The sequence below is a fragment of the Chenopodium quinoa genome, unplaced genomic scaffold, assembly GCF_001683475.1.
Source record: "Chenopodium quinoa cultivar QQ74 unplaced genomic scaffold, ASM168347v1, whole genome shotgun sequence".
In the NCBI taxonomy this organism is placed as follows: Eukaryota; Viridiplantae; Streptophyta; class Magnoliopsida; order Caryophyllales; family Amaranthaceae; genus Chenopodium; species Chenopodium quinoa.
The window spans coordinates 4,497,904-4,524,894 of NW_018744537.1; the positions used below are offsets into that span (position 1 = coordinate 4,497,904).

Sequence of the window (26,991 nt, forward strand, 5' to 3'; positions counted from 1 at the left end):
CTCACATATGACATTAATGAGTGTTATTTATTTAAAAAAAAAAAAACTAACTATGGTTAACCTTGGAAAAAAAAATAAAAACTAAAACTAAAAACCACCAACCCAGCCACCACCTTCACCTTCATCCCCACCAGATGTAGCCAGCCCCACCTGCCAGCCAAGCTCCCCCCGTCGGCGACACTGCTCCAAGCTTACCCCGCCGACGACGCTGATCAACCTCGACCACCGCCCAACCAGAATCCCCAACCCGCCAAAGAACCTCCTTCTCTCTCCTCACCGCCACCACCACCTCTACCCTCTTCCTCACCTCAACCCGACATTCCCCACCAGACCAAGAACCGCAATGCCACCAGACCAAACCCACTGCTCATCCTCCCACCACAACCCACGAACCTCCTTCTCTCTCCTCTAACCTCTCCTATACGCCCAGATCTAAACCCGACCGTCGCTCCTAGTTTGATCTACAAAATCCAAATCGTGCTTGGGTTCGGCGGTCTGGGGGTGGTCGGGGTTCTGAGTTCGGCGACCTAGTGGTGGTGACGGTGAGAAGGACGAGAGGGAGGGAGGGTTGTGGGCGGGAATTTGGGAATCTGGCTTGGTGGTGATCAAGGTGGAGTTGGCGCAGGGTCACCGGCGGTCTAGGGAATCTGGACAGTGTCCGTGGCGATCGATGGAACATGGGGTAGTGTCGCCGGAAGGGAGATGGTGGCTGGTTTTTGGTGGTTGGGGTTAATTTTTATATTTATTTTTTATTTTTATAAATAGAAATCTAATCATAGTTAATATTTAATGAAATAAGGTTATGAGTGAGATTAAATTTTTAGCTAAGGTCATTTTGAATAATAAATAAAAAAAGAGAGGTGACCATTGACGCGTAGTAAAAGTTAAGGGTCATCGAGAATTTCCCATATAAATAACATATTTTTTGGGGTATTATAGGAAATTTAAATATGAAAATTTATACGGAGTATTTATTAATTACTATAAGTTGAAGTTGTAACCGCCATAGTAATCCTATATATAAACAGAACTAAATAAAGCCTCAAATGTTTAGACTCATTTCATCTCTTTTACAAATTACAATATAAAACGCCGTAATTTGAAGCAAATTCGGAATTCCATGGCTGAAACTAGCTCTGTAAGTTGTTAAACTTGTTATTTATTTCACAAAGTTCAATTTCCTGTTTATATAATATGCAAAGGAGTGTAGTTTCTAGCGCTAATTATTTCATTGATTTATGGCTTATTAGGGTTTTAAGTTGGCTAATAATTTTGTGAATTCTAGCCTAATTGTTTCTGTTACTGTGTTAATAATAATTTTTGTTTGATTCATAACTGATTATGATCATACTAGAATTTGTATTGGCTTGTGCTCATTTTAGAGCAATGGAGATGTACATTATGCCCTACAAAATACAAAGAAAGTTGTCATGCATGAAGAGATGTACATAAAAAAATAAAATTGTCATATATTAAAATTTGAGGGAATGCATTTTTTTTAGGTCATAACATTAATATGAAATTTTTTATACATTATGATCAATGTTAAAAAAAAAAAGTGCATTCTTCTGTTCGAAAGTAATAGTCCCATGGTCCATATATAAAAATTTGGGGTATTTTAGGGTTTTGACTCGATCGATTCTACTTGATCCAAAGAATAGTGTTTGGAGTACGGCTGGAGATGGTAAAAAGGTGTTTTTTTTTTTTTTTTTTTTTTTTAAAAAAAACAGATGGTAATAACTAATAAGTTGCTTAATTGTGCTGAAGTCATGGTTTTGTTCTCGTTAAAAAAAAAAATTGGTTTTGTTAGAGATATAAGATATGTATATATATATATTTTTTTTAGAAAAGATATGAGTAATATAATCATATAATATAATCAATATTGGTAAATGTACTGGAGTAATCAATATATTTCCATATTAATATTAGAAGACTAATATCTTTAGAATTATTTACGTTAATATATGCATGATTCAATGAATAATATCTATAGGATATCCGGTATTATTTTCTTAGAGATGGTATTATACTACTTTCCTAATAATCAAGATATTGTGATTATATTTTTTGATACTGATATATCTCATCTCTGACATGGTTGATGGCGGTTATGTTCATCTCTTGGCCTTGCATATATTGGACTGAATATTATATAGTCTTTTTCGAGTTCTTCCATTAATTTTTAGCAGTATTGCCTACTTTATGATAACCCTTGATGATGATGCAACTCATGTCCCTGTATTCCTTTAATACCTTTTCTAGTTCTTCATGTTTTCTTTTTAGTCCAGGGTACTTACAGTACACAACTGACGAGTATGTGTGCTGCTTTAGGAATTGTGTTCCATATGCTTAGGAAGTTTGAAAGCAGGAGAAGGCCGAGCATTGTACACAGCAGAGTGCTCCCACGCCTTCCATTACACCTGCATTGCCTACAATTTTCAACATGGGAATCGCGCTTGCCCAACATGTGGTTCCTATTGGAGAAACCCCCCTTTCTTTAATGCATCCTTTAGCCCTTACCCTGGGAACATTCAAAGTCCTCTCCATTTTGCTTTTGCTGATGACGAGCCCCTCCAATCCTTGCCTCCGACCACAGCTGCCTCTTCCTCGACTACACCACTCCAACAGGGTGCCAACATGACAGTAAAAGCCTTTCCTGAGTATCCTGCTATAAGCAGGTCAGACCAGTCTGAGTCCTTTGCTGTCCTTGTTGGAATCCAGGCACCTCCTTTGTTTCTGAAAGCTTCTGACAGCACGGAAGAAAGGGCCCCAATTGATCTCATTGCAGTCCTTGATGTGAGTGGAAGTATGACAGGCAAAAAGATAAAACTCCTTAAGCAGGCAATGGGGTTTGTGATCAGCAATTTGGGTCCAAAGACCGACTGTCGGTTATCACATTTTCAACCTCAGCCTGGCGGGTGACTCCACTCCGGAGGATGACTGACACAGGGAAAAGTAGTAGTATCTGCGGTGTCAAGTCCCTTCATGCTGATGGTACCACTAACATCATTGCAGGACTGAAAATGGCTGTGCAGGTTCTTGAGCAGCGCCGGGAGAAGAATCCTGTCTCCGGCATTATTCTTCTGTCTGATGGTCAGGACAACCAAAATGGAGTTGGTCCACAGTTTCTCCGTGCCCTCCGCCTCCTTCCACCTTGCATCCGCTCGAATGACACAGATGCTACCAATTATGCTCCTCAAAATGATGCAGTTCCAGTCCACACATTTGATTTTGGCTCTAACCATGATGCTACTGCACTGCACGCAATTGCAGATGTATGGATCACACGGGACCTTCTCTTACATTGAGTCAATTCGGATCATCCAGGATGCTTTTGCTCAGTGCATAGGTGGACTGTTGAGTGTGGTGGCACAACAGGTAGAAATACAGGTAGCGTCTTCCTCTCCCGAGGTCCTAATCCAGTCCATCCCCTCAGGAAGGCATCGAAACAGCATTGGTTGCAGTAAATAGCATGGGGTGATATATGTAGGCGATGTGTACGCTGAGGAGGAGAAGCAATTCCTAGTCTATCTCTCAATTCCAACAGCTGATCATGGCGCATTGACAACACCGTTATTGGAAGTCAAGTGTTCTTATAAGGACCCGCTTTCTAAGCAAAGCATCAGGACCGAAACAGTTAAAGTTGAGATTCGCAGGCCAGCTGCTGAGGACTTATCTGACACGGATAGGCAGGTGTTCTTAGAGGTGAATAAGGAGAAACACCGCGTCTCTTTAGCAGAAGGTATTGCTCAGGCACATGAGATGGAAGAGAGGGGTGAGCTACAAGCAGCTCATTCATACTTGGATAACCATAGCACGATTCTTCGAGAAGAATCAGTTGAGGGAGGCGACGATTATGAGGACGAGGTGAAAGGAATACAGCAGATGATGGCAAATGAGAGGGTGTACAAAGATACAGGGAAGGCTTATATCAAATCAAGGATAGTCTCTCATTGTTATCAGAGAGCCTCAACTCAAGCTGTGCAGTTCCATTGTAAAACCACTAAACTTGTAGGTAAGTGTAATTCAAATTATCAAACATCCTACATGAAGAAAATGTTGAAAAAGTCGCGGGCTACACGCCAGTGATGATGAGCAAGCCCAGCAACCTGCTCAAACTAAGAAAAACAAAAGAATACCATGAAGGATTGATGCTCATCTACTGGCTATTAGTGATTGTTCTTGCGGAACATTTTAGATTCTGGTTTGAATAACATAATACTCTTAGAGTTGGATTTCGGTTGTTTGATTTTGGTACATATGACATTAAACTGTTGCGTGCAATAATATGTTTGCTTGGTAACACTTTTTTTATGTTCTTGTCCTCTGACCATTACAGCAGCACTAATTTTGTGTTTCAATTATGCAGATGTCACCCCTTTCTAATAGTAAAATCAATTTTTTATATTTTTTTTTTTTTTAATCTCAGTCAGCAAAAAATCTGTTTCTAGATGCCTCTTATGTACTTTAAGTATTTGACCTACAAGTATAGGAGGTGGATTTTGGATTTATTAAATATTCATGACTATTAATCGTGGTGTTTAGTAGATAGTGTATATTGTATGATTTGTATCCAAAATATAGTTATAGCTTGGTAACACTTAGTTGCAAGGTTTATTTAATTAGGACAACTGTAAAATATTCTATCTTTAGTCTATTACAGTGTGCAGTATACTACGATCTGAGCTATTTGCATTCCACAGGACGAACTTCTCCTCTTACTGCTACCAGGTTTTTAGGTGGACCTTTTATTTTGCGCGTGTAACAGTCTGTATGTATGTTATTTTTAACAAATGGTCTACCATCCTTTTTTTTATTGCTAGGAGAGAACTTCTATGGAACTGGCCTCCACGAGTACACACCATTATATCATAATTGATCATATTAATCTATATAGTAATAACATAATTAGATGGCTCTGCTGTCATCTGATCGAAATAAATTCGTAGTTGATTTCTTTTGTTTATTTCAAACTATAGCTGACTTTTTCTTGTAATCACTTCATAGTTCATACCATTATTCTAGAATTCTAGTCAATGATGTTGGATTGTATAAAAGAAAAACACAAAAAGAAGAAGCAATTAAAGACTTCATGATCAACTGTATGATTTGAAGAAGCAACCATGACATTTCTTGAAAAAATGGTATTCAGAATTTTCCTAATGTTTCAACTATGTTATCTTGGTTATTCAGAGCCCCAATTTGTAAGCTCTTTTTGTATACAAAAGAGTGGCTCTTATAGTAAGAATAGCCTGTATCAAGATAATCTGAGTCTCGTTTTCAGCAATCTAACTTCTTCTGCATCAATTAAAGGCTTCGCTAACTTCACTGCTGATGAAGGCGTTGACAAAGTATATGCTCTCTTCTACTGCAGAGGTGACCTGAACATGTCAGACTGCAGCAACTGTGTTGAAACTGCGACATCTAGAATTGTTTATGAATGCCCCAATAAGAAAGAAGCAATAGTTTTTTTTGAAGAATGTACACTTCGTTATGCCAACCGCTCTATATTCTCCATCGAGGAGGAAGATCCAAATGATTGGTCTTACAGTGAAGCTATGGTTTCTGATAAAGATCAGTTCAACGATGTACTTACAGCAGCGATGAGTGGCCCTATGAATCAGGCTGCTTATAATAGTTCCAAACGAGGTTTTTCTACCGGTGTTACTACAAACTCTTCTGCAAATCAGACTGTATATTGCCTTGCACAATGTACTCCGGACATTCATGGCAGTCCATGCCACAAATGCCTCCTTGCAGCACTTGATAACCTGATTGATGAGGGGAGAACTAAGATGAGTCTTTTTATGCCGAGTTGTCAGGTTATGTATTCTCTTGCTCCTTTCTTCAGTATTAAGCAGGAGCCAAGCTCTTCACCGAATGATCCTGCTCTCAAATCTCCTGCAGATGCACCGTCTTTTCAAGTCCCCCCTCCTTCCGAAAGTAAGTAAATCATCTATCTGCAATCAATTTTCATTGCTTTGATTAAGTTTACATGTATCAACCACAGTAGAATTATTGTTAAATTTTGTTTTGGTGGGCAGGACATACTAAAAAGTACATAGCTGCAGGAGTCAGCGCTGCTTTAGGATTGTTTGTTATGTTTTTTGCTCTTTGGTTTTGGTTGGGTAAGAGAAGGGTGACTATGAAATGCGAAAAAACCCAACAGATTTCGCATAATGTGCAGAGCACATTTACTTATGAAGAGCTAGCTTTGGCAACAAATAGTTTTTCAAGTGCCAATGTTCTTGGTCAAGGTGGTTTTGGATTTGTTTACAAAGGAGTCCTGCCTAATGGTATAGAAGTTGCAGTCAAACAGTTGAAAACTGGAAGTGCACAGGGGGAGCGCGAGTTTCAGGCAGAAGTTGAAATTATTAGCCTTGTGCACCATAGACATTTGGTTTCGCTTGTTGGATATTGTATTTCTGGAGATCAGCGATTGCTTGTGTACGAGTTCATTCCCAACAAAACCATGGAATACCATTTACATGGTAAGCTCTTTGGTGATCAACATAGTACCATCCAGTGGTCATCTTTGATTGCACGGACTGTATTTCTAGAAAATTAGTATTGATCAAGATAACAAATTCAAAGAAAATAGGGGGGAAATTATGAAATGTTTCAGTTTATCTTCTGTATCTTATTTCCGATATTTCAGGACCTGGTTTAATGGATATTGACATTTTTGTAGGTGATGAAATCCCACCTATGAGTTGGCAAACAAGGTTAAAAATTGCTTTAGGTGCAGCAAAAGGATTGACATATCTTCATGAGGAATGTATGTGACTTAGTAGACCTCAATTTCTTGTACTTATTTTAAGGATGTTGATTCCATTTCCTCATGGACTTTAGATGAGTCAAAATTGATGTTTGGCTGTAAATATGTGTCTGCAGGTTCTTCAAAAATCATTCACCGAGATATCAAGGCAACGAATATACTTATCGATGACGAGTTTAATGCTAAGGTCCAAACTTCTTGCTATAATGAACTGAATTTTTCATTTACCTGTCCTGTACTTTTGTTAGCTTCAAGTTGGACTATAGATGGTATTTTCATCCTGTGTGATTATAATGGTTTTTGAAGTGATAACTGATAATCATTCCTACCATATATTTCTTATTTGGTTAGTTGTTTAACAATCTTAAGAGCTCACCAGAAGGGGAACGGACTTCTAGGAAGACCCCTCGTCCCCTCCCATACTATAAGACTAAAACAAGCTAGGCAAAGGCCTTAAAAAATTATATAAACGAAAAGAAACTAATCTATAAACATGTTTTGTTTAGTTTGGAACTTGTAATATATGCTATTTTAGTCTTTACAAATTGTTGACAGAGCTCTGACTTTCTGCTGCCAAATGATCCAAACTGTCCTGTTCCTTTCGTGCTAAAGATAATAAACCACAGTTGCTGCCTGCTGTAATTGCATTTTAAAAATGCCTTCTGAAGTTATCATCTTTTCTGCGTGCAATGCACTTCAGATCACTAGGATAGAGAGCACCCTTCTTCAACACCACACCATATCATCATAGTATACAATGGACCGGTTGCTACACTATCAGTCAAATTATAAATTAGTACTCAGTATTAAATTTGAATTTCCCTCTCATCAGCACAAATTCCAATTTATGCATCTTGTCCCTAATCATCAGTCTGCCCTTCACAGCAATCCAAAACACGAACCTGTGGGTAGGGACTGTAAATCTGCTGCAATCCGAGAAACTTTCTTCTGCCTTGTTCTCACAGAGCTTTTTATATGCAACAATAAAAAGTTTTTTTTTTTTTTTTTTTTTTTTTTTTTTTGGCATCTGACTCACTTTATTTGCAGTATACACTTCTTTATTGCACTGATGTAAAATTTGCATGTTCTTCACCTTTCCAGGTTGCAGACTTTGGACTTGCAAAGTTTTTCTTAGACACAGATACTCATGTATCGACTAGAGTCGTGGGAACTATCGGGTAAGATTGATACTTTACCACTTAATTTTTCTCTGTTCTTATGTAGTCTTACCTCATACATGTTAAGAACATAATCAGCTAATATTTTGTAATTTGCAGTTACCTAGCACCAGAGTATGCTGCAAGTGGGAAACTTACTGAAAAGTCAGATGTCTTTTCCTTTGGGGTTGTGCTTCTGGAATTGATTACAGGGCGTAGACCTGTTGATAGAATCCGTCGCTTTAACGATGATGGCATGGTTGAATGGGTGAGATTTCCTTTTCAACCTTTTAAAAACTCATAATATCCAAGTGGATCATGATTCATCAATGTTCTTAGACCGCCATCTTTGGCTTATAGAGGACAGTCGTAAAGTTGTTTGTCCATTTTGAACTTGCAGGCTAGGCCGTTGTTAAAACAAGCTCTAGAAGGTGGAAGCTTTAGTGAAGTAGTTGATCCAAGATTAGAAGAATATAATCCCTATGAGATGGCACAAATGATTGCTTGTGCAGCTGCATGTGTTCGCAGCTCTGCTAGACAACGGCCTCAAATGAGTCAGGTACATGTTGCTTCAAGTGAATATGTAACTCCTTTGTCCATAATTAATTGTCACATACAATGTTTTAGTGTATATGTCCGGAAATAGCTTGTGGGTTTCCTAATTTAGCAGCGGTTTATGTTTGATTTTTTCAATGTATAAATACTAAAACTATAAGTGATGAGGAGATCCTATATGGGATATATATTACTCTTTTGTGCAACTGATCATGCCATATCTTTAATTATGTCGGGTTGGGACAATGTGACTATTAATTCCATACGGAAATTTATTTATTCTGCAGGATTTAGACCTTGTACATATATCTGATCTGTTTATCATCTGGTTGATGCAGGTATTACAAGCTCTTGAAGGGAACTTGTCAGCTGAGGACCTTCTGAAAGAAAGCACAACAGATAACGATATGTTCAAAGAAATTTCAGTCGACGACTCTAGTGGCCAGCACAAGGAGGATTTACAGAAACTTGAGAAGTTAGCTCTACAAAGCTATGCTCAAAGTACTGATAAATTCAGTGGAACCACCAGCGAGCTCATATCTACCTCGAGTACTGAAAACCAACAAGATACCCTGGAGTTATAGAAAATGAATACTGTGAAACAGGAGTGGTAACTCCAAGACCAATAATTAACTATTACAACCTTTATTTACGTGTACATATATAGATGTTATATTGTTACGACAATTTTCCTTTCTAAATTATTAGATTAAGGGTGAGCCCCAGTTTCTCTTCTTGAGAAACAATCATCGTTTCTCTAATGACAGGAATGGTAAATAAAAGCAAAACTATCAATTTTTTTTTTTTTTTTTATTGGATGCTGACTCACCCATCTTCCTCCTTTCTCAACATAACAATGGCAGTTTATGCAACGGCCACAACATACACCAACCTCAATTCGGCGGCGAATCAACGAAAACCCTAAGAAAACGGGAGAAATTAAGGGCATTGTTAACTCTAAAGGGTAGGTGTTTTCCTCCTTCATTGAAATTAAGCATTGGGCGTTTGTCAATTTATTCGATGGTGTATGGGAAACTCAAAGGCTGCTTCAATGATGGAGAAAAAACTCAAAGGCAGCTTCAATGGAGTACTATGGCGGGGAGAGAGAAAACTCAAATGCTGCTTCAATGGTACTCTATGGCGGGGAGAGAGAAAGAAATTGAGGACTGGTTGTGAATGGAGAAAAGGGAAAGAGACAACTAAATTACAATTTTATCCCTATTTTAGTGGTTTAAAAGACAATTTTAACCCCTTGAGATACATGTGATGTTTATCAATATGACAAACTTGTATTTGCCCTTAGATTAATGACACTATATTGTTCTCTTAATCTCTTTGAACATAGATGTGAAAAGTGAGCTATAGGATGTTACTTTGTTTGAGTTCTTCATCAATGATGTTTAAATAAAGTAATCAGGGAAAGAGAAGGAAGAGGAAGCGAGGGATTTGTTGTTTTTCCCTCATTTGGATATGGGCATATGGCTTGGTAGAGAAGGAAGGGTAGAGAATTGTAAGGATTTGTTAAAATTCTTCCATTGTTGAGCTCACTTTCTTCCATTTCTTTACCTTGGTTGTATTAAAACTTGACTTTGTAGAAAACTTAATTTTTATGAACTTATTTTAATTTATTTTGTTTAAAATAAGTTAGAAAAATCACACCAAATAGACCCTATGTCAATATAATTTTAGGAGCACTTTTTGTATTAGAGATAGGGGGGATAATCACCTCAATTAGCACCCTAAATATAAACGAATAAATAATACATCATTAGATTCAATCTTGAGCTCCATATCCATTCACAAAGTTCTCCCCAGTTATTGAGGCTACACTTGGTAGGAAGGACCGCGCGTTCGATGATCTCCGCAACAACAATTGGGAGGGGAATGGAACCTAACCACTCAAAACTGAGCCCCGAATCCGGATTAGTCCAAAGGATGAACCGGGTGGAACACCAAAAAAACAAAGTTCTCCCCAGTTATTGTAAGTCCACATGCTAAAAAAGTGCACCCTCTTAGGCCTTGTTTAGTTCAACTTATTTCAGAAAAAATAAGTTCAGATTAGATCAAAAAAAATAATTTCAGATCAGATCATCGTTTTATGTGCAATTTTTTATCACTAAATATCTTTAATTTCGTGATGAAAAAAATTATGCAAATACACATTATTATGAATCTAACAAGACCTTACTTGATATATTTTTTCCTTATAGATTATCGTACACTTAAAGTCAAAGTTTGGTCAAATCTGACAATTAGATCAGACCAGATCAAATCAAATAGCTTCAGATAAGCAAAAATAAGGTGAACTAAACAAATAATACGTCTTAGGTGCACCCTACTAAACCACACCCTATAAAATTGAGCATTTAGGCCTTGTTTGGATTAGGGGTAATATACTATGGGGATAATAAAAGTCAGACTTGAAAAAATATAAGTAATTAGAGGTGTTGTAGGAGGCATGGTGTTTACAAATGAAATAAAGTAATTGTGCCATGAGGAAAAGAGAGAGATGGAGGAATTATTACCCTCATAATGAGGGTAATAGTTACCTACCACTACTAGATCAGAATTCGGTTAAATTGCAACCGTTTTTCTACGACCGTAAAAAAAAACGGTCGCAAAATATGAAATCTGCAACAGATTTTTTCGCGGTCGCAATATTACGACTGTTTTGGAAAGGGTCGCATATTTGCGATCGTTTTTAGCCTTTTAAACAGGTTGCAAGGATGTTTGAATAATTAAAATAATTCTAAATTAAAATAACTCTTTCAACAATCAAAACAGTTGAAAATAGCGACTGTTTATAAAACAGTCGTAATTTGTGACCGCTAAAAAGAATACGGTATAAAAGGATCCCCATTTTCCCAAACCCTAATATTCTTCTATCACACCGCTCTCCCTCCTCTTTCTTTTCTCTCTCCTCCTCTTTCTTTTCTCTTTCTTCTTTTTCCTTTCTCACGCTCCTCCATCTCCTTCTCTTTCTTTTCTCTTTCCTTTCCCCTTCTTCTCTTTCCTTTCTCCTTCTTCTCCATTTTCACATCTCTATTTTCGTTCTCCATTTTCATTCCCAATTTTCGCATATCCAGTTTTGTTCGCATCTCACGCCACGACAAGAAAACAGCTGGATTCCGACGGAATTTTTCCGTCGGAAAATGGCCTTCCGACGGAATTCCGTCGGAATCAGTCCGTCGCAATACCCTTTGTAGGAAATTTGACGTTTTTCGAGGGAAATTCCGTCGGAAGCCACTTTTCCGATGGAATTTCCGATGGAATTCATTCTGTCGGAGTTGGTTTTGACTTTAAACGAAATTCTGTCGCAATTTTCCGTCGGCGTTGGAGAGGTTTCCGACGGAAATTTCCGTCGGAAGAGGAATATTCCGTCGGAAGAGGTATATTCCGACGGAAATTTCCGTCGGAATAATCAGAAAAAAAAATATTAAAAACAAACCAGCACCACCCCAACCACCCTACCCCACCCTGTCCAGCCACCACTTCCCCACCTAACCAACCCCCTAAACCACCCACACCCACCACCACGCTTAACCACCTCCAACCCACCCACACCCACACCACGCCTAACCCCACACCACCCAACCACCTCCACCTAACCCAGACCCACCAAACCCAGACCCAGACCCACTTAATAACCCACACCCCATGGACCCCACACCACCCAGACCCCCCATCGAAACCTCCCCCACCACCCTGACTGGACCCCCACCCTACCCCACCCTGTCTAGCACCACCAACAGCCCAACCCAAATCGAAAAATAACAAAAACCAATTCGTAAAATAACAAATCGAAAAAAACAAAAAAAATTCATAACACCCAAATCGTACAATAGAGATCTGAAAAAAATACAAAAAAAATGAAATTAAACAAAAGAAATATATATACATTTATCTTCTGAAATTAATAGAGATCTGAAAAAAAAACCCTAGATCTACAATGTGCCGCCGTTAGGTTGGTGTCGTTGTTGGTTGTCGTGGTTGTCGTTGCTGCTGGTGTCGTTGTTGGTGTTTCAGGGTTTTCTGATGTCCTGCGGGAGAGTTACAATTCCGAGACTGGAACCGGACGCCTGTACCTGCAAAATAACGGAGACTCCTGAGAGCTCCGCCTCCAACGGTCAAGTTAGTACCTGATTAAGGAGTAATTAATACGGAAATTAAAGTAATAAGATCTCTCTAGGTGAGAGTGCTTAGTGTTGGTAATCTGCGTCGTTAGCGAGATTAGCCGGTTGTTGGTGTTCCGTAATAACTCTGTTCTTCTCTGCTTGATTTCTTGATTTTTCGATTACCTCACTAATGAGGATTAATTAAGTATTTATAGCCTTGAGAAGCGTGCAACTCTCTAGGTTTAAGGTAAACCTAGGGCTGACCGGGCCTCTAGACTGGATTGGGCCTTGATGGCCGGTTTTCCCATTTGGCATGGGTGGACACGTGGCGTGCCTTGATTGGTCCGTAGAGGACGTATCTGTGACTGACACGTGGCAGGTTCCTATTGGCCTACGTGAAGGACACGTGGCGGAACCTGGTTGGTCCACTTGCCAGACGGTGATTGGTGGATAAAAATCCCCTAATCATTTGCCCCTCACAGGTGGCACGTGACTGGTCACGTGTCGCCTGTGACAGGTGTCGCACGGTGACAGGCGACGGCCTGCTACAGATGTCACCTTGCAAACGGCCGAGAGATTTTCCCGCCCAAATTTTGAATTTGGAAGCGACCCTTCGCCTTCTCACTTTGCCTATAAAAGGAAGTGCTGACTTCGGTCATTTTCACATTTGAGAACTTTGCGAGAACATTCGGACCCCTGAACTTGCTCTGACATTTCGGACCCTTTCTGCCTACCGCCTGTTCTGACAAGCCGACTGCACCGGACTTCCAGGACTTCATCAACCATCACTCGTTCAGGTAACTCAGTTCTCTTACTCTTAATTTTATTTTTATTTTTTGAAATGGCACCACGGAAGCACACGACACGACCTAAGTTAGTGATCAACCGGTCACCGGGGACGGCTGAATCTAGGACTAGGAGTGCCGCCTGCCCTTTTCTGGACCCATCTTTGCCCTTTATACAAAGTCCGACTGTATCTGTGTCTATGCAGAACGTGATGGCCAGAACGAAACAGACTGCTATGATATCAAACTCAAACGGCTCCTCCCAAAGGGTGCTCCTTAGTGAAACATCTGACCAGGCGCCAGATGTAGAATTGAAACGAGGCGACTGCCAAGCCGACAGTTCTGAGAGAGGGGCCAAGGTGGTCCCTTCCCATCTTACCGTTGACATGTCTAATTTCCCTCCTGCTCCTTCTAAGGGAGAGGAGGCGGGCCCCTCTGGGAGAGGGGAGGAGTCGTCCTCTTCGGACTCGTCAGAGGACGAGTCCGAGTCCAGCTCTTCTGGCCACAGTTCTCCAGGCTCAGAAGAAAGACATAGCCGCCTACAAGAGGCGAGACTTTCTCATGCAGTTGAGAAGGGGGACAATTGGGCGGAGCCGTCCGCCTCTTACAGAGAGGAAAACGCCCCCTACTACTGCAGGGTACCCCGGGGCCGGATCGCAACCATGCAAGACAACGTGGCGAGCTTTATTGCTAACCACAGAATGGGCCCGGAATTTTTACTGTTCGTGCCGGATCCAGAAGACACTGTCGTCTGGCCGGCTGGTACCAGCTATGGTGACGGCTGCTTTGGCTGCTATGTGGCGGCCATCAAAGCTGGACTGCGCTTCCCATTACATCCGGCTGTTCAGCGGATTTTAGATGGGTATGATCTGTGGTTATGGCAGTTAGCCCCCAACTCTTGGGTAAACGTACTCGGCTATGTGGCCGGGTGCGAAATGTACGGGGTGGAGCCAAGCTTTGAGGCTTTCGCCCACATGAACTATCTCAGCCGGACCCCTAAGTCGGGAGGTACCGGCTGGTACCAATTAACAAGCCATAGGGGTTACCTCATGACGAGAGGTAAGGCGAACAAATGGAAGGATTGGCGGAACACCTTCCTTATTATCGAGGGTTCAGACACGGAGCTGAACAAACGCTTTAACAAGTGGAATAGGGATCCGCCTCTTCTCGCAGGCGGCCGCAGCATGCCGCCTGTTCCCCCAAAGGCTAAAAAAGAGATCCTAGACAAAGGACTCTTCAAAGTAGAGACTAGGGTGAACTCTACTTCAGGGGTACGAGAGCAAGTACCCCTAAACTGCGTCCCGAGCTTCAAGTGGCTCTATGACGAGTACTTTTTGGCCGCCTGTGGCCTCAGCAGTCGGTGATCTAGAGGTAGCCGGCCTGACAAATACTCTGTTTTTTCACGCCTTGTTTACTTGGGATTTTTACTAACTTTGCTGTTTATTTCTTGCAGCTGACGCCATGAGTAAGATAACAGCATCCAAGACTGCGGCGGCCATGTTGCGGGCCTCGCTCATGAAACAGTCGTATGCCGACTCCCCCAACAAGGAGGCACCCTTGGTAAGCTTCGAAAACTCTTCCTCTTTTAGTTGTCTTATGCATATACTAACTCTTTTTGTTTTCAGTCTGGCACTCCAAGGGCTTCTTCCTCGCAACAGCCGGACCCCAAGGCCCGGAGGACGACTGTTGCAAGCTCTCCTGGGTCTTCCAGGAAAACAGTGGCGGCTGAGAAGCAGCCGGCCACTTCTTCTAAAACCCCGGCGGGGCCGCCTAGAAGTATGGACAATCACTTGTAAAAACTCACTTGCTTCCTTCTTGACTAGGTCTAACTTGTTTTTTCCTTTCGCTTAATGCAGCCGGCCCTCAGGGGCTTGACTTGGTTGAGGTAGCCAAGTCCATGGTTAAAGTAGTTCCTCCATCTGACAGGGAGGCGGTCAGGGGTGCAGGCACCCTTGACCTTGATGGGATTTCAGGGGTCCTTGCTGAGGTATACTTAGCATATTTTTGAGCTTTTGAGTTCCAGGACGCCTGTTATCTTTTTTGTTTGGAAACTGACGCCTGTTTTTCTTTGTACTTAGGCCCTGCTCCGAGTCAACAGCCTTCGCAAGCCGATTGATCGGAAAAACAAAGAGGTAAAGGCCGCAAAGGCTATGGCCGCCTCCAGCTGTGATAAGGCAATGTTTCAAATTGCCCAAAATGAAGTACTGACCATTGATCTTCTTTATTATCAGGCGCAGGCTACCGCCGCTGTTCGGGCTCAGTTAGAGGCGGCCCAAAAGAAGGTTGACGAGCTGGAGGCGACCGTCACCAACCTTAAGGCCGAGCTGAAACCTCTTCGCCAAAAAATGCACTCTTACGAAGCCATGGAGAAATCTTTGGCCAACGTAAAAGAACGCCTGGTGAACCAAGAGAAGAGTCTTACCCAAGAGCTCTCGGAAAAGGCCGAGCAAGAGAAAAAAGAGCTCGTTCGGGAGATGGTGGAAGACTCCGCTCAAATCCAGCGCATGACCTGGGAACGACTGTTCCCCAGTGTCGACTTTGCCTCATGGGAAAGAACGTACCGCCAGTGTTCGGAAACATATAATCAACAGATCCTGGCGGCTGCTGAAGAAGAGGCATTGGAAGGTGCGTTGGAGGAGGAAGAGCTGGTTGTGGCGCTTGTGCCACTTGGGGGTAAGGCATCAAAAGAGGGTGCAGCTAAAGCCGAGTCCAGCAAGAAGAGTGCTGACCAGGCGGCAGCTGCTGATACTGAACTGCCCCCTACTTAAGCTTTAAGTATTTTTTCCACGGCCTGCGTGCCGTTTGCTTTGTAATTACCCGGCCAGGGGGCTGGGGTTTTGAATATTCTGCTGGTCTTTAATGACCGGCTCATTTTTAATCAAATTTTTGTTTTGGTTCAAATTTGTCTAAGTATTCCATATCTTATATCCCTTTGTTCATTAGACCGACTGTTGTGTATGGCCGAACGTTAAGACAGGTACAAATAGTAAGTACGCCGCCTATGCCCCTGGACGACTGTTTGTCTGTTTCCAGGATAGACGATTAGTCGGCCATTTATTCAATCGGTATTCGAACTATTTATTCAATTGGTCTGACCAAGTAAATAGTATTACCTAGTCGCCAAGGAATTAAGTAGGATAACAAGCGGCGGGTGCCGGTTGTTTCCCTTTATTGCCAATGTTGGCTTTTAACTCGTAATTTGTTAACCTAGCAAGAGTAGTGGTTGAGAGTCCGTTTGTTAAAAACAAGCGGACGACTCATACCTTTTAGGCTCCATACTAAATTTGAGTGACTATTAAGTTAACATAGGAGTTACTTAGTCTTCGTCACACTCTAGATTGAATAGTAGAGGTACCAGGCAGCGGAGGCCGGCTGATCCTCTTGATTTGCCAATGTTTGTTGGCTATTAACTCAAGAAGTACCCCCTGCATTTATCCCAAGTAATACAGGCGGTCATCTGACTCAGATGTCAACTGCTACCACTGGTTTGGTTAGTGATAGAGTTATCCTTGTCTCAAAAACGGCTACGTGGTTGTCCTTGGGGACAGTCGTATAGGTGCCGTGTAATTAGTTTATAGAACAATGTTCCACCCAAAAGGGAGCTGCTCTCTGCGACGAATTTCATCCGGAGGGATGCCGTCGGACGCCTGCTATGATGTTGGGACAGGTCGAATTAGTTTTGTAGATTTGATCAGTTGGCTTGGCGCCTGATCTGATCATTCGGCCGGTGGCCTTGGTAAGTTCTTGGTGAACGTAGGTGCTAAGTGAAAGAAGGGTAGCCGCCTGTTAGGCACAGGGTCGGCCAGGCCCTAATCTTTTTAGCTAAGTGTTTGAGTAAAATACTCAATGGAGAGTAGCCGACTGTAAAGGAACAGACGGCATGCCCCTCAGAAGATAGAGTGAAAAACTCAATGGAGAGTAGCCGACTGTAAAGGTACAGACGGCATGCCCCTCGTAATACAATTAAATAGTAAGTGCAAACTTTATTAAGTAGCTCTTTACTTTACATCTCTCAAAAGAAATATTTTTTAAGGTTATCTACATTCCAAGTTCGAGGCAACGGTTGTCCGTCTGGTGTTTCCAGACGGTAGGTACCGTCCCTGACTTCCTCATAGATTCGGTAGGGTCCTTCCTAGTTGGGAGTTAGTTTGCCAGACTCATTAGCCCTACCTACTGCTTCCATTTTTCTAAGTACAAAGTCCCCTACTTTGAGTGGACGCCTGTGTACTTTTTTGTTGTATGATCTAGTCATTCTCAGGCGATAGATCTCATGGCGCAAAACAGCATTGCCCCTCTTTTCAGGAAATGAGTCTAATGCCAGGCGCATGGCTTCCCAGTTTGCCTCTTCGTTATACAACATTACTCGAAGAGTCGTCTCGTAGTGTTCTATTGGAAGAACAGCTTCTGCACCATAAGTTAGGAGGAATGGAGTTTCTCCAGTCGCCCCTTTTTCAGTCGTCCTAATGGACCAGAGAACATGTGGTAGTTCATCCGCCCATAGGCCGCCTGCTCGTTCAATCTTTTTCTTGAGACCGTCTGAGATGATTTTATTAAAGGCTTCTACCTGGCCGTTTGCTTGTGGACGACCGACAGATGCAAAGTAGTGTGCAATTCCTTGGTCTCCCAACCAGCTTTTGAGAACAGGCGTCTCAAATTGGGGACCATTATCAAAAACCATAGACATGGGAACCCCGAACCGAGTGATGACGTTTTTCCAAATGAATGAAATTACATCTTTCGTCTTGATTCCCTTTACAGCCTCCGCCTCTACCCATTTAGTGAAGTAGTCAACGGCAACAAGTATATACCTTCTGCCGCCTGTAGCAGGCGTATATGGACCCAGAATGTCCATGCCCCACTTAGCAAACGGTAGTGGGCTGTGAATGGTAGTGAGGTCAGTAGCCGGACGGTGAATTAATTTGCCAAACCTTTGGCACTTGTCACATTTTTTCACCATCTCCATTGCATCTGCTTCCAAAGTAGGCCAAAAGTAGCCCTGCCGCCTTGCCCTTTGAGCAAGCATCCTACCACCTATATGGGAAGCACAGAAACCAGAGTGAAGATCATCTAGTATTTCTCGTCCCTTTTCAGGAGTAACACACTTTAAGAAGGGTTGAAGGTACCCCCTCTTGTGAAGTTCTCCCTGTATCATTTCAAAACAGGAGGCTCGTTTTTTCAGTGCTGCCGCCTGTTGAGGATCATCCGGCAGTGTACCGTTTGTCAGATATGCCCTGATTGAATCCATCCAGGTTGAGCTTCTGTCTAGGATTCCAATAGGGTTTTCCTCGATGCTTCTCTTCTCCATTACTTCCCAAAAAACAGTTCGAGGAGTATCGGAGGAGGCGGATGATGCTAATTTTGACAGTGCATCTGCCTGGTTGTTTTCTGATCTCGGCACTTGGATCAGATGGAAATCCTCAAGGGAGCCGACTGCTTGTCGGACCGCCTGTAAATACTTGATCATGGCCGGATGGGTTGCTTCGTATTCGCCATTGTACTGACTCACTATCAATTGTGAATCAGAACAGGCGTCTATTTTTCTTGCCCCTGCCGCCTTGTACATGCGGATCCCGGCTAGTAAAGCTTCATATTCTGCCTCATTGTTTGAAGCCTGAAAACTGAAGCGTAGAGCATACTCGAACCTGTCGCCCTCTGGAGATTGACATACGACGCCTGCTCCACAACCATTTGAAGTAGAGCTTCCGTCCACATATACCTTTCAGACTTGGTCTGGAACTTGAGAGTTAGGAGGACGAGTCATCTCTACAATAAAGTCAGCAAAGGCTTGCCCCTTCACTGCTTTTCTAGGCTCGAAAGTAACTTCGAGGCTCTGTATTTCTATGGCCCATTTGATCATTCGTCCTGACGACTCCATGATGGTAAGGGGCCGCTTGATTGGTTGGTCGGTATACACGACGACTGCATGTGCCAAAAAGTAGGGCTTCAATTTTTTAACAGCCATGAAGAGTGCAAGACCAAATTTCTCCACTAGGGGGGATACCTCAACTCGGCATTTTTCAGTACGTGACTGACAAAGTAGACCGGGAGCTGACAGCCGTCCCTTTCAGCAAGGAGCACAGCGCTTAACGCATGATCAGAGACGGCCAGGTACATGTAGAGATCTTCTTTGGGCAAAGGGCTGACCAGCCTCGGCAAGGAATGCAAGTGAACCTTTAATTTCTGGAAGGCGGCCTCAGCATCCGGCCCCCATTCAAACCTTGCCTTTTTCTTAATTGCCTGGAAAAAGTATAGGCATTTGTCGCCTGATCGGCTTAGGAATCTCCCCAAGGCCGCCAGACAACCTGTTAACTTCTGAACCTCTCGGACGGTACGAGGCGACTGCATGTCAATGACCGCCTGTACCTTCTCAGGGTTCGCCTCTATTCCTCTCTGATTGATAAGGAATCCGAGAAATTTCCCAGACTCAACTCCAAATACACATTTCTTGGGATTGAGCATGACATGGTGCCGCCTGAGTGTGGCGAAAGTTTCTCGGAGGTCCGCCAGATGATCTTTCTGATGTTTAGTCTTGACAATCATATCATCAATATATGCCTCGACGTTTCTCCCAATCTGATCAAAGAACACTGTGTTTATCATTCGTTGGAAGGTAGCCGGGGCATTCTTAAGACCAAACGGCATGACCGTGTAACAGTATAATCCCTGATCAGTGACGAAGGCCGTCTTCTCCTGATCTTTCTTCCATAAAGGAATTTGATGGAAACCAGAGTAGGCGTCCATAAAGCTCATCAAGGCATGGCCGGCTGTTGAGTCGACCAGGTTATCAATTTTAGGCAGAGGGTAACTGTCTTTGGGGCACGCCTTGTTTAAGTCTGTGTAGTCTACACACATTCGCCAGGTGCCATTCGGCTTTTTAACAAGCACCACATTTGCAACCCAATCTGGGAAGTAACATTGCCGAATGAACCCTGCATCAAGTAATTTTTTGACTTCGGCGGCTGCCGCCTGACCTCTTTCTTCACCATGGTTCCGCTTCTTTTGCCGTACCAGCTTCTTTTTCGGATCCACAGCGAGTTTATGTACTGCCAGATCAGGACTAACGCCTGGCATTTCATGGACTTCAAATGCAAAGATGTCCTTGTATTCTTTCAACAGGTTGTGAAAGTCGTCACCAAGGTTTCTCAGAGCAGTCGTCCCAACTTTGACTGTTCGGTCAGGACGTGAGTCGTCTAATATCAGGTCCGCATGCTCACCAGCCGGCTGAGGGCGGAACTCATCCGGCCGCTCCTCTGCCAGTGATTGCTATTTTCTTGCTTTTCTTGCGGACTCTGTCTGGGACGCCTTTCTCTTTTTATCGCCTGTTTCTTGAACAGGCGCACTCTCCTTGACATTGTCAAGGTCTGTTTTTTCTCCACTTGACCCAGTGGCCATAACAGTGGGCTTGACATCCGAGAGATAGCACTCTCGGGCCATCCTCTGATCTCCCCTTAAGGAGCCGACTGTTCCATTATCCCTCTCAAACTTAAGCAGCATAAGAGACGGGATTATAACAGCCTTGGAATTATTCAGGGTTGGTCGACCCAGAATCATGTTGTAGGCCGAGAGTTCCTCTACTACTAGGAACCGGACTACCATGTGTCGTCCTTCCCCTTTCTCCCCCAGGCGAATGGGTAGATCTACTCGTCCCAGTGGGTGGACGACTCCTCCTCCAAACCCTATTAAAGGGTGGGAGGCCGGATGTATGCAGTCCGTCTGATATTTCAGTTTTGACAGACATTTACTGCTGATGAGATCTGAGGAGCTCCCGGTATCTATGAGGATTCGGCCAACTCTCTGGTTGGCCACTTTACATTCAATAACGAGAGGGTCGTCATGCGGCCCCGTTATTCCTCCTAGATCCTCTTCAGTGATGACAATCTCAGGAAATGTATATTTGGACGGCCGTTCTTGGTGAACGGAATTTACATCTAACCGCCTTATATTATCTTTGTTGCCCCTAATAGTGGGGCCGCCTCCTGAGAAGCCGCCTGCAATGGTGTAGACGACTGCATCATCTGTATCGGAACTGTCGGCCTGTTGATTCTTTTTGGCCGACTGCTTTTTTGAGGAAGTGTTCCCCGTAGATTTCTTGACATAAGTGTCAAGATCACCTTGATCAGCCAAGCGGTCTAGGTACCGCATGAGACTGATGCAGTCATTGGTGTGATGACCAACGTCATCATGATAAGCACAGATTTTGTCTTGGTTCCGGTTGCTTGCAGAACCCTTCATGGGGAGCGGCTTCTCAATTGAGAACCGTCCCTTTATTTCTTTTAGGATAAACTGGTTATCCTTGTTAAACACATACTTTGGGGAGTATGGTTTGAATTCTTTTTTCTTTTTCTGAGTCGGCTGTTTAGAGGAGTCAGCCGCCCAGACCTCTTTTCTTTTCTCATCTTTGTTGGACGATTGTTTCTGTCGTCCCTCTCTTTTGTCGAACCTCTTCCCGTCCGACTGTTTTATCGTACACAGATCAGTCGCCTGTATATAGGCTTCTGCTTCAATCAAGGCCTCTTGAAGAGTCGCCACCCTTTTTCGAACTAAATCAAATTTGAAGGTAGACCCGTCTTTGAGACCTCTAAAAAAGTCAGTATAAGCTACCTCATCCGGTAACCCTTGAATCTGTATTCTCATCAGGTTGAACCGCCTGATGTAAGAACGAAGCCCCTCCTTCTCGCCCTGCTGAATTGTTCCCAAATCAAGGGTCGTTTTCTTCGCAGGGATGTTCATAGCGAAGTTGGAGGCAAATAAGTAAGCAAGCGTCCTGAAGCTGTTTACACAACCAGTCGGCAGGTTGCCGAACCATTGCTGTGCAATTCCCTTGAGAGTCGCTGGGAAACACTTGCACCAAGTGGGATCATCCAACCCTTGAAGGTACATCAGGTTGGTGAATGCCATCAGATGGTCTTCTGGGTTAGTAGTGCCGTCATAGGCGCCTACTAGAACATTTTTTACTTTGGCCGGCTGAGCGGCTTCAGTAATTTCCTTGGAGAAGGCCGACGGCTGTTCACCAAGTCTAAGCAGCCGTAGCTGCCAGTCCATAGGTTGGACGTTTTTTGCTGCAGGTCCACCAAATGGAGGTGGCTGCATAAAATACTGTTGTTGCGGCACAAATGGTAAGTTTGGTACCGCCTGGGCACTATGAAAGCCGGACTGACGGGAGGTGCCGCCTGACTGACTCTCATGGTACGACTGAGTATGCCTCATCGAGGCATTTCGCAAACTGTCCTGAAAATTTGAAGTAGAAGCCGACTCTGATAATCGGTCACTCTTCTTCTGCTCTAGCAGGAGCCGAGCATCTGTGAACGTTTGCTTTGACCCGTCCGCCTGAATATGACGAACCGGTTTCCTATTTCCCGTAGGATAACGGAGTTTTGTGAAATCAAGAGCAGGTGGCTCCCGCTTCTTGGATTTAGGATGGGGAGTCGCCTCTCGCCCTTGAACTGGCTTCCTCTTCAGTGAAGTGGAAGGTTTCTTGGCCGACTGCTCTTTGACTGAAGCAGGCGGTTTTTTGTTGATCAACTCTTGAATCTCTCCCTTGAAGTCCCTCATGAAGGTCATGAGTTCGTTCCTTGTGATGGGAGCAGACCCATCAGTCGGCTGTTGCCGAGCAAGCGGTGCGCCTGCTGGCTCGCTTCCTGTTTGAAGATGCTCCCGTTCCGTCCTTTCGGTATGACGGGTACGTCGGGCCCTTAGGGTCCCGTCTGGAGCTGTATGAGTTTCAACTTCAAATTCACTTTCGGTATCATGGTCCGACTGAACTTGAGGGTCGTCTAGGGGACGCCTCTCTTCTGGAGTCGGTACAGACTTGGATGCCATCTCTGAAGTACTCTCCCCACAGACGGCGCCAAATGTTTCAGGGTTTTCTGATGTCCTGCGGGAGAGTTACAATTCCGAGACTGGAACCGGACGCCTGTACCTGCAAAATAACGGAGACTCCTGAGAGCTCCGCCTCCAACGGTCAAGTTAGTACCTGATTAAGGAGTAATTAATACGGAAATTAAAGTAATAAGATCTCTCTAGGTGAGAGTGCTTAGTGTTGGTAATCTGCGTCGTTAGCGAGATTAGCCGGTTGTTGGTGTTCCGTAATAACTCTGTTCTTCTCTGCTTGATTTCTTGATTTTTCGATTACCTCACTAATGAGGATTAATTAAGTATTTATAGCCTTGAGAAGCGTGCAACTCTCTAGGTTTAAGGTAAACCTAGGGCTGACTGGGCCTCTAGACTGGATTGGGCCTTGATGGCCGGTTTTCCCATTTGGCATGGGTGGACACGTGGCGTGCCTTGATTGGTCCGTAGAGGACGTATCTGTGACTGACACGTGGCAGGTTCCTATTGGCCTACGTGAAGGACACGTGGCGGAACCTGGTTGGTCCACTTGCCAGACGGTGATTGGTGGATAAAAATCCCCTAATCAGTTGGTGTCGTTGCTGTGGTGGTGGTGTTGTTGCGTCACCGGTTGTTGTGGTGGTTGAAGAAGACGAAGGGGACGAAGAAGAACAGAGAGGACGAAGAAGGATAAGGAATTGAAGGAGAAAGAGAAGGAAGGAGAAGAGAGAGAAAGAGAGGGCGGAATGGAGGAGTACAGAGATCAGAAGAGAAGAGAAGAGGAAAGAAGAGAGGAGAGAGAGAAAAAGAAGAGAGGCGGAGAGGAGAGGAGAGAGAAAGAGAAATGATAGGGGGAGGGGGGAACCGGGCTTTTTTAGGGTTTGTTTTTTTTAATTTGTAATTATTTAATTATATTCCGACAAAATATTTCGTCGAAACATTAATTTTCCGACTGAATATTCCGTCGGAAATTTCCGACGGATTTTATTTCCAACGGAACTTTAATGTTTCGACGGAATAATCTGTCGGAAATTTCCGACGGATTTTATTTCCATCAAAACATTAAATTTCCGACGGAATATTCCGTCAGAAAGCCCATAAATTCCGACGGATTTTTATTCCGTAGGAAATCCGTCGTAAATTTCTGACGGAATAAAAATCCGTCGGAATTTATGGGATTTCCGATGGAAAAACATGTCCTTCGAAATGGTCCGTCGGAATTCAGCCTATTTCTAGTAGTGCGCCCCTCCATTTTCGTCCACATCTCACTCCCCTCCATTTTCGTTCTCTTTTTCTTCTTCATTTACAGATCTAGAGTTTTGGTGTTCAAATTTTGGTAACCAAACGAATTATCGTGTTCGGATTTTCTTCAACAAACTTATTATGGTTATCATGGTCAAATTTGACCATAAAAATTCCAGATCTGGAGTTTTTACGGTCGAATTTGACCATATAAACCCAAAAAGGAAGAAATATTAGGAAAGGTATGTTTTTTTTTTCTGAAAATTTGGTTTGTTTAATTTTTATTTATTTTCCATTTTTATGGCTGTATTTCGTTTTTTATTTGAATTTTCATATTTACATTTCTTCAAATTTTGGTTGAATTTTTTTCTAATTTTTGTTTGAGTTTTTGTTCGAATTTCGTTGATTTTGGGTTTGATTTTGAGTTTTTGTTGGATTTGTTCGAATTTTCGTGAACCTTGTTCATATTTTGTTCGAATTTCATTGATCTTGGGTTTGATTTTGAGTTTTCATTGATGTTTGTTCGAATTTGTTGACTTTGGGTTTCAATTTAGTTTTCGTTGATTTTGTTCAAAATTTCGTGAACTTTGTTCATTTTTTTTTTTGTTTTCGTTAATTTTTTTTTTATTACATTATAATTTTGTTGATTTTTTTTATTTTCGTTATTTTGGGTTAAGGGTTTTTTGGGTGAGCAGTGGTGGTGGATAGAGGTTGTTAGGCAGTGGCGGATCCAGGATTTTCAATTCGGGGGGACAAAATGCTTAACTTACAAATAGCTTAACAAAAAATAAAAACAAAAAAAAAACTCAAACACACAAATTAGTTAATACTTAATATTAAAATTTCAAAATAAAAAACATACTTAGTCATACAATTCAAATGATGAAAAAAATTACATAAACATTACATTAAAATTACACTTTCATCCTTCCAGTCTTCATATTTTGGAAGCGATCAACAATTTTTTCATCGGAAACTCTTAGGAAGACATCCTTCTCAATAAAAGTGACCAAACAATCATTCATAAGTTGATCACCCATGCTATTTCGCAACTTATTTTTGACACATGTCATTGCGGAAAAGACTCTTTCAACACTTGCCGTGGCAACCGGAAGAATCAACATCAACTTGATAAGCAAATGAATAAGAGGAAAAGTCTTATGCTTATTAGTTTTAACAAGCATCATAGAAAGGGAGTTAAGGTCATTTAAACCTTGAAATCTATCATCATTTAGCATATTCTCCATGAATATATCAAGTTGACATTCAAGAGCCATCAAATCAAAGCTTGAAAATTCTTCGGGATAAAAAGAGGCAAGTTTAAGTACCTTATCTTTATCAAAGGATGAGAAGTTATCTTTAGGACTTAAACAAGCCATACATATTATTATCTCCATATTCCTCTCATTAAATCGATCATCAAGTTCTTGAAGATGCAAATCAATCACTCTTACAAAAATTCCAACCCGAAAATGATGTTCATTTGTTGCTTCTTCAACAAAACGTCTTGATCTTCCTTGAGGAACGTAAGGAGAATCCATAGTGGGAACAACAATACCATGTTTAGCACAAAATGAAGTTACCTTGTTTAAGAGAGTATCCCATCCTTGCTCCCTCATTTTTTGCAACACCAATTTTGTGTAAGTGACAAGTTCCATGGCATTTACAATATCTTGCTCCTTTCTTTGCAAAGCAACACACAAATCATTAGTGTAACCAAAAATAGTCAACATCAAGTGAGCAATAAAAACAAAGTCAAATGACTCTAACTGTCCTAAAACAATTTGAGCTTTGAACTTATCTTCCGATACACCATGCTTCCCAATGTGTACAAGTACCTTAACAATTGTAGGAAATAAGAGGATGATGTTTGAAATAGACTTGTAATAAGAACTCCAACGAGTATCCCCGGGCCTTTTCAAACCAAGTTCTTGATTTAAACCCGATCCACTCACAATATCCCCTACATCCAATGCTCGAGCAACTTCTTCAGCTTGATCTTGTCGAATCATTTCTCTTCTCTTGCAAGAAACTCCAACCACATTCAATAAATTTGCAAGTATCTCAAAAAGCCAACCACAACTATCATTCTTTTTATCAACGGCAACTAGTGTTAGTTGAAGTTGATGAGCAAAACAATGTACGTAGTAGGCACTTGGAGTATCATTCATAATCAAAGTCTTAAGACCATTTATTTCACCTTTCATGTTGCTAGCTCCATCGTACCCTTGCCCCCTTATCATAGATGGACTCAATGAATGTTCAACAAGTAAAGACATGATTGCATCTTTAAGAGTTAAAGCGGTAATATTACCAACATGAACAATGCCTAAAAATCGCTCCATTACCTTTCCACTATCTCTATTAACAAAGCGCAAAACAAGAGCTAGTTGTTCTTTTTGGGACACATCACTTGACTCATCGGCTAATATGGCAAAGTAATCATCACCAACTTCTTCTATTATGCACCTAGTTGTTTCTTTGGCACAACAATTAATAATGTCCTTTTGAATAGAAGGGGAAATCAT

General features: G+C 42.3%; 2 protein-coding genes across 2 annotated transcripts; one reads left to right on the top strand and one right to left on the bottom strand.

Annotated features, from left to right (window-relative positions):
• Positions 1–6,059: 6,059 nt before the first annotated feature.
• LOC110698764 (proline-rich receptor-like protein kinase PERK15) lies at positions 6,060–9,962 on the top strand. Its single transcript, XM_021876286.1, has 7 exons — positions 6,060–6,494; positions 6,695–6,781; positions 6,898–6,968; positions 7,883–7,959; positions 8,059–8,206; positions 8,339–8,497; positions 8,832–9,962. Exons 1-7 carry the CDS (start codon positions 6,104–6,106, stop codon positions 9,075–9,077), a joined length of 1,179 nt encoding a protein of 392 aa, XP_021731978.1. The 5' UTR covers positions 6,060–6,103; the 3' UTR covers positions 9,078–9,962.
• Positions 9,963–25,377: 15,415 nt separating this feature from the next.
• On the bottom strand, positions 25,378–26,991 carry LOC110698840 (zinc finger MYM-type protein 1-like). Its single transcript, XM_021876359.1, has one exon. It carries the CDS (start codon positions 26,989–26,991, stop codon positions 25,378–25,380), a length of 1,614 nt encoding a protein of 537 aa, XP_021732051.1.

Coding starts and splice junctions, on each gene's coding strand:
- LOC110698840 (XM_021876359.1), bottom strand. CDS start 26,991: ATGATTTCCCCTTCTATTCAAAAGGACATTATTAATTGTTGTGCCAAA.
- LOC110698764 (XM_021876286.1), top strand. CDS start 6,104: ATGTTTTTTGCTCTTTGGTTTTGGTTGGGTAAGAGAAGGGTGACTATG. Junction 6,782..6,897: donor GACATATCTTCATGAGGAAT/GTATGTGACTTA, acceptor ATGTGTCTGCAG/GTTCTTCAAAAATCATTCAC. Junction 6,969..7,882: donor ATGACGAGTTTAATGCTAAG/GTCCAAACTTCT, acceptor TCACCTTTCCAG/GTTGCAGACTTTGGACTTGC.